This window comes from Equus przewalskii, chromosome 17 (genome assembly GCF_037783145.1).
Source record: "Equus przewalskii isolate Varuska chromosome 17, EquPr2, whole genome shotgun sequence".
Lineage (NCBI taxonomy): Eukaryota > Metazoa > Chordata > Mammalia > Perissodactyla > Equidae > Equus > Equus przewalskii.
This window is the reverse complement of record NC_091847.1, coordinates 55,573,240-55,585,574: the sequence shown is the minus strand read 5'-3', so window position 1 is coordinate 55,585,574 and position 12,335 is coordinate 55,573,240. Positions and strand designations below refer to the sequence as shown.

At 41.6% G+C, this 12,335-nt stretch overlaps 1 protein-coding gene across 1 annotated transcript in view; it reads left to right on the top strand.

Annotated features, from left to right (window-relative positions):
* Positions 1-12,335, top strand: part of PDE11A (phosphodiesterase 11A) — a 389,196-nt gene that overhangs the window by 301,687 nt on the left and 75,174 nt on the right. The window contains exon 13 of the mRNA XM_070580289.1: positions 9,899-10,008. Within this exon, the coding sequence (XP_070436390.1) occupies positions 9,899-10,008 (110 nt within the window). The remainder of the gene's footprint in view (positions 1-9,898; positions 10,009-12,335) is intronic.

Below are 12,335 nucleotides of genomic sequence, written 5' to 3'. Positions count from 1 at the left end.
AATAAAATCTGCACATTATAAAAACAAATTCTTTAATCTTCATGTAGGTATATTTTGATTTCCAGTGTAACTTCAAAGTTGGCAGTTTTTAATTTAGGAAAGCAGTGGTTTTTAACGTTTTTGCAGAATATCAGCACTGGGCACTATAAATTAACTAGGGAGCTAATCAATTTGAATACTGTGTTTAAATTACATTTAAGACTCCTGCCTTTTAATCATTGAAGAAGGTTTCTATTTTTATTCTCTCTGGCCACTTCTCAGAGCCCCAATTAGGCACTCCATGCTTCTAGCTGACATTCCCTTTATCCACATTTATTTCATACAAGGAAAAAGGCAAAACCGCACATAATTAAGAACCTGGTGTGCTAATAACCAAACATACAATTGGGCAGAAGGATAATCCAATCCATTTCCTCACACAGGAGAGTAACCTCCATAACTCACTTTAAGCGCTGCCATTCATGAGTTATGGGTCATTCCCTTTCTAGTGAAAATAAATTCTCCCACACCATCAGCCAGAGCTGGGTATTTTCTTAGGACATGTAAATTGTAAAAGTGTATGAACATAATCATGTCCGGCGTTTCGGGGGAAGTATAAGCTCTTGGTTGTGGACCCAGGCTTGTCAGGAAATGTATGTGGTTTCAGGGCTGGGGCTGCCTAGTTACAATATAGGATTTTTGATTAAAGTGAATTTATTCTTGCGATTTTTATGATGTTGGTAAACTGTTTAATCTGGCGCTTTGTGTTTTATGACACTAGCCAAATCCTCCAGGTCAGGGAGACCCAGCAGCAGAGCCGCGGTCGTTTATCACAGCCTCCATTTTCCACGGTTTATGACTTAGTAGTGGCACTTTCTTGGTGCTGAAACCTGGCATCTAAGGGTGTCAAGTTGGGAGCTTTAACAAATTTTAATTTTTCATGAGTCTGATTTTTAATTTTTCCTCAATGATGACAAATAAAAATTTGGGTAAGTTTTGAAGAGGCCTCATATTCTTGAAATTCATCAACCTGGCCTCTCGCGGCACTTGGGGAGGGCTGTCTCTGCGTAATTAACTCAGCAAGTGATCTGCTCCGTTTCTGCGTTCACAAACCACGTTATATTCAATTCACTACTAATTTATCCTTAAAATATAAACGATGTTTCTAAACATGCTTTGTCCTCAAAAAAATCATAAAGCACACATATTCTTAGTGTTGAAAGCTAAGTCCTTAAGAATCTAATATGCTTTTCCTCTTGTTTCTTTTTGAAATACAGTATGTGTGCTACGTGCATGCAACTACATTTATCTAAATTAAAGTAGAAACCTCAGTTTTTTCAAGTCTTATTAAGATATTTATTCTGAAATTTCTCTTAGATCATTTGTATATCGTTTTGCACATTTTATCAAAATATGAGAGCAGAGATGTATTGACCTATTTCTATTTGATCACATCAGGGCTTCTTGAAAATAAAATACAGAGTGTTGGGAGATGCCAGAGGTTTGCTTTGAAATACTCTAGCAAACAACATACAAAGCAGTGTATGTACAGAGATAGATGAAGCAAGACTGGCAAACCGTGGATTGCTGTTGAAGTTAGGTGATGAATACACAGGGATTCATTATAATATTCTATTTTTTGTGTGCTTTTAACTTTCTGAAATAAATAATTTTTTAAATTATGATAACAAGTAGATTAAAAATTGTCATGGAAGTGGTTAAAAAATAACTAAATAAAATTGACTAAATCCAATTTTTTTAAATTCAGGCATTAAACATTTACTGAACATTTACAATTGTTCCACACAGACCTTAGGTTTTGCTGCCCTGCCCTTCTGAGACTTACATGGACAAGAATTTGCATTCTTATTTGAGGCTGAGAGACAAGTGTGTTCAAAACATGACGTAGATTTTACTACTTCATAGGAAATGCCTTCAGAAGCTTCTGGTTGTAAAAGAAAGTTTTTAAATGTGGACTCTACTATCTTCCCAACTCTGAGCTTGGTAAGGAAAGGATCATTGTAGACTGAAATCAGTATTTAATTAATACCAAATCAATATTTGATTACATTCATCTTGAGAAGAAAGAGAAGCCAATTTGATCAAACCACCCCACTCCTGTGGACACAGACAATTTACGGCTGCCTGTGTTGCACTGCCTGTTTTGGTGAGGGAGACATGTAAACATGGTTCTGGGTGTAGTCCCCTAACAGCTGGAAAGATTCTGGTCTCTGGACCTCAAAATGGGAGTGAAGCGCCTCTTTTTCAGCCTTGTAAACCCAAATATTGGCAGACAGACATTACTGTAAACACCAAAGGGGTATGACCTTTAACTCTAGGTGCTATGGTTTGTCCAGTAGGTTTTTTCTCCAATAGAGGATTGTGGTTGTGACTACCTGTTCTTCTCCCCATTGTGCTTTCATCACACATTATCTCTGGTTGGCAAAGATGGGATCCTTTTTGAAAAGAAGATAAGATACAGCATCAAATAGTACACAATTATTTCTGAGCACTCCAAGCAATTGACATTTGCTTCCACCTTAAAGATTGAGAAAATCCTCTGCCTAAAATCATTGCTTTAGAGCATATTGAATAGGTTGATACCCATCAGCATTCACGTGTTGAGAGGTGGCCACTCCATCTTGAAGCAAATAAAATAGAGTCCTCAAAAGAAGCAAGCTGGGCTTGTGTAAATGCCTGTAGAGCCCAAACACGTGCCTTAACAATTCTCTCACCACTGTGACCGCCTCACACCCGGGATATGTGCTGAACTGGGAGGCGGCTCTCCTAGGCCCTTCTCCTAGAACCTTCAGTCCTTGTTAAGAGATCTAAGTTTCACAGACAGACACTTCGTGTGAAGGATGGCCTAGCAGAGCTGTGCCAGCCATCAACATTGCAATTTGGGGCATTTTTTAGAAGACTTAAGCACCTTGTATGTGGCATTTACAATGGAACCCTCAAAGACCAAGCTTTGGCTAAAGTAAATTTGATTTTAATAAAGTACCAAGCAAAGGCCCCAGACAGTGTCCCTGTAACACTGCATACCAGAAATTAAGAAATACTAGAAATTAAATGCTTCTTCTGTAAATGCTGCCTTTCAGACCCAAGCTCACACCACTTCCAAGTTGAAGTCATATATAGATCAGTTGACACATGATGACACAGATAAAGGATATGGTGCACTGATTCTTCTCGAGGAGACACTTCCTTGAGAAACCATATTCTTTAAAACTCTTGGCAATGGTTTAAGCAGTCTTCTTCGCTTTGCTCTTCTTATCCAGAAGAAAGACAAAGATGAAAGGTTGAGAAGAAAGACTACGAAAATCCATCATGCTTTCCCTCAACCTTAGCCAGTCCACTGAGGGCTCCACTGCAGTGCCTGGCTGTCAGCATCCATGGAGGAGCATTCGGAACCAAGGACCTTGTTGGGTTTGGGATCTCTAGGACTATTAGGAATTTCCAGTACATCGTTGGATTCCCTCCCTCTTAGTCTGCCACCTGCCAGATCTCAGAATCAACAAGATGAACTCAGGAAATCCCTCATCATTTAGTACCTACAGTAGTGGAGTTCAAAAAGAAATGTGAAGGCAGGATTTCTGGCATCATTCCTTGGATTCCCATAGCTGAGTGCATGACAAGAGTCATGCAGTCCATGAAATCCCTTCTCCAGAAACAAACCAGAGGCAGCTGGCCACTTTCACCATTACTTTCTTCCACAAATTGCAACCAGTGCTTTGATGGCTTCTCACTAGAAAAGGGCACTCCGTGGCACTGTTCTGTCTGGCGTGAGGTGTGACCAGACTACATGCACAACAAGGGACAGACACGCTTATCTTCCTCAGTGCTCTGTCCGTGTGCCTGGAACTGTGTAAATGCTTAATAAATATTTGCTCAATGAGTAAATGAATGGACACTTTTCAGGATGTCACTATTTTATTCCAAGCTAGAACAGTATGATGAAATATGGGTTTGTTCTTAAAAAAGAATTTACACACAGACACACACACACATAGCATATATATTTTAATGAATAAATGTTCTTTGTGGAAAATTTGGACACAAAGGAAAAATTTTTAGATCACCTGTGATCCCACTATTGGTAACATTTAGATGTACATCCTGACAGTCCTTTTTAATGCATATATTGAGACATTGTATAAAGTTGGGATGTTATATACAAACCGTTGTATCTTTCCTGTCCACTGTTTATTGTCACCTACGTCTCTTTTCAATGCACGAGAGCCATATTTAGGCTCAAAATGTCCAGTGGTTCTGCGATATCAACCTCTTACCATTCAGGAATAAGATCCTTTGTGGAATCAAGCACACGCCAATGATTCTTTAAAGCCCTGTTATCTAACACTCTGTCCACACAGAGTATTTAAAAGCTGCACGACTGCACCTCACCCCCGCCTTTGTAGCTGAATAGCACAGTGATGGGAACACAGACTGGGGGCTGGGTTGCCTGGGCTCTACTCCCACCTCTGTTACATTCTGGTGTGTGGTCTGTTGCCCCCATAGCATAATCTATAAAACGGGAAACATAAGAACAGTATCTCCCTCTGAGTGTCCTTGTAAGGATTAAACGAGTTCATGTACTTGAAATATTTAGAACAGTTCCTGGCATATCTTAAACACTATAGAAGTATTAACTATTCTTAGTAGTAGCCCAAGCCTCTTTTCTCAGATATAACAATAAGCACTTAATAACATTCATTCAATGAATGAAGCCTCTATAGCACCATCTAGTGTTGATATTGTGGCTGTTGTTTTTGACACCTTTTGGATTCTGCAGAGCCACAAAGCAACAGTCATTTTTTTCTGGCCATGCTATTCCCCCATTCACTAGTGTCACACAGGATCAGCTTTGAGAAGGGGGCACATCCAAGCTGGTTTAAACTTTATGTTGACTAAATGATGGGAAATTACTGGGTGGTCTAGGGAACCCTGTGAATCAGTCTTACTTTCTGGGTCCTTTGGAGTTCCAGTGATTATATGCTGTGGTGGCTGGGGATAGGGTTCTCCCAACTTACATTTTAGCCCAATGAAGGACTGTCCTTGGAGGCCTTCTTGGAGAGTAGTCACAGGCTTTTCTGGAGGGAACTAGGTCTCTTTGCCTTGACTGTCTTTTACTTGGATATATTCACTGCTTTCCATTTCTGATCTGGACCGTGAGGGAATACAAGAGAGAAGTTGGATTAACAAAAAGGTCAATAAAACCCGTCATTACTGAATCAAGAGCAGAAAAGATACAATTTTATTTGAAAATAAAAGAAGAAAATAGAGTCAAGCATGGGAATGCATTAAAATATATTTCCTGCTGCTACTCTGTTCTCTTTTGAAAGTATGTTTTCTTCAGCAGGCAGCTGACTTTTTCTCCTCGGTGTAGGTAAGTCTAGGTCAAATGGATGGGACTAGAAGGAAGATGGATGAGGGCTGGGGAGGGGCAAATGGACACTTAGTGGCAGGTGGACACTTTCAGGCCTGACTATTCTCAGAAACCATTTACCAGGCAGCTTTAAATCACAGTCAAGAGAGAGGTGCTGCTTCAGTCACTCAGGTGTCACAGTCAAGAGAGGTAAATATATTTTGTGTGACTGTGTGTGTACTGCTCTTCAGGGATTCTTTATTCTGAGGATCCAGAGGTGAGCTCTATGGTCTTTGAACACCATAAAAATTAGAGAATAATCTCTGGGAAGAGGGTCCATGACTTTCATCAAATTCTCGGAAGTAGCCATGATACAAATAGTTTAAGAGCTAGATGCTGGTTTTCCAGGAAGGGATGGGCAGGAGTGGTGGTGGTGGCTGCATAAGACATTGTGATAAAACATATCCCATCATATTATATAATGGGTGCTAACTGATGGCTTAAAAATGATTTGAGCTTTTGACTTTGAGTCTATTAGATGCCATTCCGTTTTAACTTCTAGTTAAATTTCTAGTCAAATTACTTTATTTTAACATTATCCCATCCCTATTCTTACTGTTTGAATTCATCGGCTAGTTCTAATCAATAACATTTTCACAGGCAAAATCTTTCTAAATTTCAGTGCAGTTTCATTTTTGTTTACAACACTGATTTCCACAGTATTGTGGATAATTATTTCATACCTGATAGACTTTCAGGATTTACTTAGTATTAGCAAGACCCAAACCCAGAAAACCTGACTTACAGTTTCAAGATGACAGAGGTGACAGATAAAGACCTTTATACTCCTTCTCCTTTCAAAAATCACCCCAAAATAACAAGGAGAACAAGAAATGGACACAAATTCTACCTTTCATGGAACCGTAATATATGAAGGCAGAAAATGGAGGGAAGCTGGTTCATAGCAGAGAAAAGGAAGGTCCAACCCAAGTGCCTTCAGGGCGAGGGAGTGAAGGAAGGGTGCACATGAGTAACAACGCCCCCAGAATCTCTCAAGGCTCAGGAATCGTAGGATCATGCCACACAAATGGGGTGAAGTAATGTGAGGGGGGTGAGGTCAGGTGAGGGGGTGAGGGAAGGTGAGGTGGAGTGAGCGATGATGCCAACGTGGAGTCCCAAGTCCCGATTCCCTCCCCATGCAGTCAGAGGGCTACTCTCCCTCTCACCTATTCAGGAAACCGGAATGTTTTCTGGAGAAACTGAACCCCAGACTTGGGGACACCAGCAAAAGAAAAGTTAGGGTGAGGTGCACCCTGAAAATAAAAGAATTAAGTGAAAGTCTGTATCCTCAAAGGCTAGAAGCTACAGTTCTCTTTTCTCAGAATGCTAACATCCATGTTTATGCCATTTTCAAGCAAGAGATTGGAAAGTCTAGAGAAAATGAGTTTAGATGATGACATTTGGGGATCTCCAGCAAAAAACCAGCTGGCCATCTGCTCAGCCTGTGGTAAGGCCCAGCAATCTACAGACACTACCCCGTGCGCTGGTGTGCGGTGAATGTTGTAATGCTTTACTCTGAAATATGCGTAGACTACCCAGGATACCAGGAATTTGAGGAAACCACCAATCCCAGAGAAAAGGCGTTCAGAGGAAACGGCAATCAGGGAGCAGAAGAGAACCTCAGCGGAATTATAATTAATATCCTCAAAAAGATAAGAGATGATAATGCATCCGTGAGAGAAGACTAGCATGCTCTTAGAAAAGGAGCAGCAGACAAGAAAAGCTTATAAATTAAAAATATTACTCCTGGAAAGTAAGAGGGGAAAAGTCAACATGGACAATGGGAAAGAAGAGACGAGAAAATAAGGAAATCAATACAGGAAGTCCAATATCCCACCAACTGGAGTTCCATTCAAGTAGGACAGAACAAATAGTGAAGAGGAAATTATAAAAAACAAACAAACAAACAAAAAAAACGATTACAAAAACATACCGAAGAAAATGAGCCTCCAGATTAAAAAGACTTACTGAGAAAAATGATGGGAAAGACGTTCCAAACCAAAGCATATCTTTGTGAAACTGCTGAACCCCAGGGATAGAGAGAGGATTCCAAAAGAACAAAAATCAAGTAACATTCAAAGTATTAGGAATAAGAAGGGTATACGCTTCTCGAAAGCAACTTCAGGAGTTAGAAAACAAATAATAGAGCAGTCTTTCAAAATTCTGAGTGAAAATATTCCAACCTAGAATTGTCAGGGAAGCTAACAACTGAGCAGGAGAATAGATGAAAGACATTCTCAGTCACGCAAAGCCTCCAAAAAAGATTTAAGTGCTCAGTGTTAAAAAATTAACACCCTTTCTCATGAGGCCACTGTCAGATGTACTCCCCCAAAAATGAGGGGGCAGATGAGGAAAGGAAGGGATGTGAGATGCAGGAGACAGGAAATCAGCCCCAGGAGAGGAGAGCTGGCAGCAGACAGAGAATCCAGACCAAAGAGCAGGACCAGGCCACGGCCAAGAGTCCCCACAACAGGAAGGAGTCTAATAAATGAGGCTTTGGAGAGCTGTGTAGGATGCAGAGAAATCTTAACTCCAGGAAATGAAAGCATTTACATAAGAAAGAAAACAATCATTGGATACTAGCTGGCTCCGCAGTGAATAATAATTATAGAGTAATAATCGGGAAAGCACTGTCTATGGATTGCTGTGCGCGGGTGAGGGGAGAGAGGAAGGGGTGGCTGTGGAGATCAGTTCTCACTTGCCCCAAGACATCAGTGGTTAAGGGCAAACTGTGGCGGGAACAGGCTGGGAGTTTGCCTGCTTCTGCCACTTACTAGCTGTGAGCCCTTGGGCACATTAGTGAGTTTCTCTGTGCCTTGGTTTCCTCTCCTATACCTGAGGAGAATAACAGTTCCGACCTCACAGGGCTGTTAGTTAGAATTAAATAAGTTAAATAGTTGTAAAGCTCTTAGAACGGTGTCCAGCACGTAGGAAGGACTATAGAAGTACCTGACGAATAAACAAGTGCTAATAATATGTGGATACTACATAGAAATACCGTGGAAAATACCTACCAAAGTAGGTAAAGAAGAAAATGGAAGGTGGTTGCCTTTGGGAATCAAGCAAGGAGAAGGATGACTGACTACTGTTTCTTGATTCTAAGTCTCTCACTACAATTTGAATTTTTTAAAACTGTTACAGGGGCCAGCCCAGTGGCATAGTGGTTAGGTTCACTCACTCTGCCTGGTGTTTGTGGGTCTAGATCCCGGGTCCGGACATACACGCTGCTCATCAAGCCCTTCTGTGGTGGCGTCCCACATACAAAATGGAGGAAGATTGGCACAGGTGTTAGCTCAGTGACAATCTTCCTCAAGCAAGAAGAGGAAAGTTGACAATAGATGTTAGCTCAGGGCCAATCTTCCTTACCAAAAACAAACAAAAAAACTATTACAGATATTACAGAAACATATTGTTCAGTTATTTCTGCAATAAAAACATAATTAATTAAAAAATAAAGTTTTCGTTGTTGTAAGAAAAGTGTTTTACAAATACTAGCTAGTCATCCTAGATCTGGGGGAAAAAATACATGTAAAAAGGGACGCAATTTGAACCCCATCTATCCTCTGCTCCCACCCTCAGATAAAGATTGTAATAAGTAATGAAGTGGGAAACTTACTTAGAGGGGAGACATATAGGCCTTGGATTAGGAAAATGCATAGCCTCGCTTTCTAGAGGTTCACTTCCTTTTCTAAACTGATGAACGGACAGCAGGAACCAAAGAACCGTTGCTGATCCTGGTTACGTAATTAATCATGCTGCTCCCCAAAGAAATCACCCCACACGTATGCATTTCACAAACGAGCTACCAGAGGATAATAAAAAAAGAATTCCATGTAACGCATACTCCACCTGATCCGCAATCTGGCTTGCCTAATCCTCTGCCAAATTCTAGTTTTCAAGACATGCACTGCCTTATTATCTGTACAAATTTAATCTGTCCACCAAGCTAATATGAATTAAGGTATTTACAAGATAACTCCTAGAATATCATCATGTAACAATTTGAGCACTTCTAAGTTGCTTATTTTCGTATGAAAAAAAGATTTTTTCTTTTGCCTGCTTTCGTTTAAGTGGCATCTGGTGGATATAGCATTCAGTTCTAAATTCACGGCCCCTTCTTCTCCCCCGACCAGTAAGCACGATGCCCATCATTGAAATGTAGAATCACACAACACGTTCTGCTCTGGGCCTTTGCCAAACTGTCACTGCATCTGAACAGTGCAGCCTCTTCTCTAAAAAGGGAACAAAATAGTCTGAACTTTGTCCTGGTGTGCCAGCGTGGGCCACTGTGACAGCAAGCTAATTCATCACTGTGGGGACCTTAGGCTGTCCAACTGACCACCCAACTCACTGTCATCTGAGGGGGTGGCAGTTAATCATTTCCTTAAATGATGTGGGTATGAAAACAGAGCTGATTGTTGCTCAGCAGACGAACCTTATCCATCCTTTCTGCCCCGAGTAGTGACTGTTGCCATTTTCCCTTCTTCTCAGACTGCTGGGTTTCAAGAGATTCTGACCGAGGTGGAAATTTTAGCCGTGATTGTGGGATGCCTGTGTCATGACCTCGACCACAGGGGAACCAACAATGCCTTCCAAGCTAAGTAAGTGTTCTAATTGTTGTTATTTTAATGCATTTGCCTTTCTGTTCAGAGCCAAAGGTGACGAGTGCTAAAGAGTAAAGCATTAATTTCTGGCATCGGAGGCCAAGGCCACGCAGGCTTGGGCGGGCGTGTCATGGGGCCCATCCATCTTTATAATTCCCTATTCTTCTTTTAATTGCAAATTTGCCCTTCATGTCATGCTTGTTGATTTGGTCTGTCTCTGTTGACCTCAGTCAGATAACAAAGCTCAGTTTTTAAAGGGCCTGTTTTTTTTTCTTCCAGAATATTTGCCTTCACGGCCTTATGAGCTTCTTGGACTTGCTACTCTCAAAATATGGTTTTGAAACTGTTGAAATAAAAGTAGTCTTAGGAAATTTTGTGAAACAAAATATCTCTTCCTTCCCCAATAGAATCTCTTCCAGGTTCTTTTGAGGTTGAGTGTCATACAAACTGCAGTGAAGTAAAGCAACACAAGAGCGCTGTAGTCTCTGCCCCTCGTATGCCTCCTCCCATAGAAAGGTGGGAAATGAACAAAGGAATTACATCCATACTGGGCATGTGTAGGCACATAATGTGCACCATCAGAATAATCTGTCCCTAAGCAAGTTGGACTGGTTAAGATAGCTGTTGCTTGGTGGCGCACACTGTGGCTAAGGCCATGGAATTTGTGGATGCTGGAAAGAAGACCAAAACCCAGATCTTCTAACTCTTATATTTAGGGTCCAGTTTTAATGTTCTTTTTACTACCTGTCTGCAAACAAAATGATATATGAGTTCAGAGGCTGGAGAAAAAAGTTTGGGGATGGAGAAGTTAAGGAAGGCTTCAACAAAGAGGTAAGATTAACTTTCAGATGACCAGTTTCAAAGCCCTTATAACAGGTGTATCTCCATAGTCTCAAACATCAACAGCCAGCTGTGGGTCAACAGCTCGTCACTCTTTGTTCCCAAAATACCTACCTGTCGAGGCCTTGGAGTCCTGGCCCCTTGCGTTTGCTCCTGATCTATCAAATAAACTTTGATTTTGTGCCTTTCTCTATCCTCCTGGATCCTACAGCCCATCAACTCAACCCTCTCTTCTCAATATCCTACAATTTCTTGACCCTCTTAATTTTGTGATATCTACTCTGCAAAAACTCAGCCCCAGTTCAATCTAACAATTCAAACTCTTGCTATTCTGACTGGACTTTTAAAGGCTTTGGGGGAAAATGTTACAGTTGTGAGAGTTTGAGACAAACCAAATATATATTCTCCCAACTTAGCTGGATGCTCACTACTCCCCACCAATCTTTCTGTCCCTAGGCAGCTCTGTCCCCCATTGCTCTTAGCAGTTATCTATACCAAACGTCCTCCCTTCCTACACTCCTCCTGTCTACCTCCTCCCCCACAGCACTCAGCAGATCACCTTGCCTCCTCCTTCACAGAGAAAATTGAGGCCATCAATCGAGAACTCCCTCAATTTCCTCCCCTGCCATGTACAAACTTATCTGTCTGGCCCCATCCTCTCCTCCTTCCCCACTATCTCCATGAAAGGGCTGTTCTTCCTCTTGTTTGAGGCTAATCCCCCCACCTCAGTTTTGGATCTCTTTCTTGCTCCCTCCTCCGGAACCTTGCTCCATCAATCTTCCTCTTTCTGCCCCGTATCTTCCTTCCCCTTTCTACTAGCACTCAGCATCCTATTAATATGAGCAATTCTCCACCCTCTTGAAAAGCTCACCTCAATTGCCACTTCTCTCCCTAGCTTCTGTTCTATTTCTCTTCTTTCCTTTCTAGTCAATCTTCTTGGTAAGTTGTCTGTTCATTGTCTTCCATTCCCCAACCCCCACCCTCCTATGTGGCTTCCAGTTCTGCCTCACCGGGGGAACTGCCCTCAGTAATGCCCAACCCCCCCAGAGCTATTGGACTTTCTTATTGTCCTTCTTTCTTGACCCTTCTTGCCATGAGACACATTCTGCCACTCCCTCCTTCCTAGAACTCTCTTCCTTTGTCTCCCAGACAGAGGGTTTTCAACTGCTTTTCCAGCCTTTCTTCTCAGTTCGCATCAAGGCCTCTCTCTGTCTGCCCCAGCCTTTACTGGTGATGTTCTCTCCTGCTCCCCTCTTTCTCTACATCATCCTTCATGCAGGGCCTCCGCCCAACTGCTGGTCAGCCCTAAACTCATATCTCTGAACCATAATTCTTTGCTCAACTCCAGACACTTATTCCAGCTGTTTGAGGAGCACCTCCTGTTTGAAGTCTCACAGTGACTCCAATCTCGGTCTTTCCCTTTACAGTTGTCCTTTCTCTCTTATTCTCTATGCCAGTGAATGGCACCACCAGAAATCCACAAG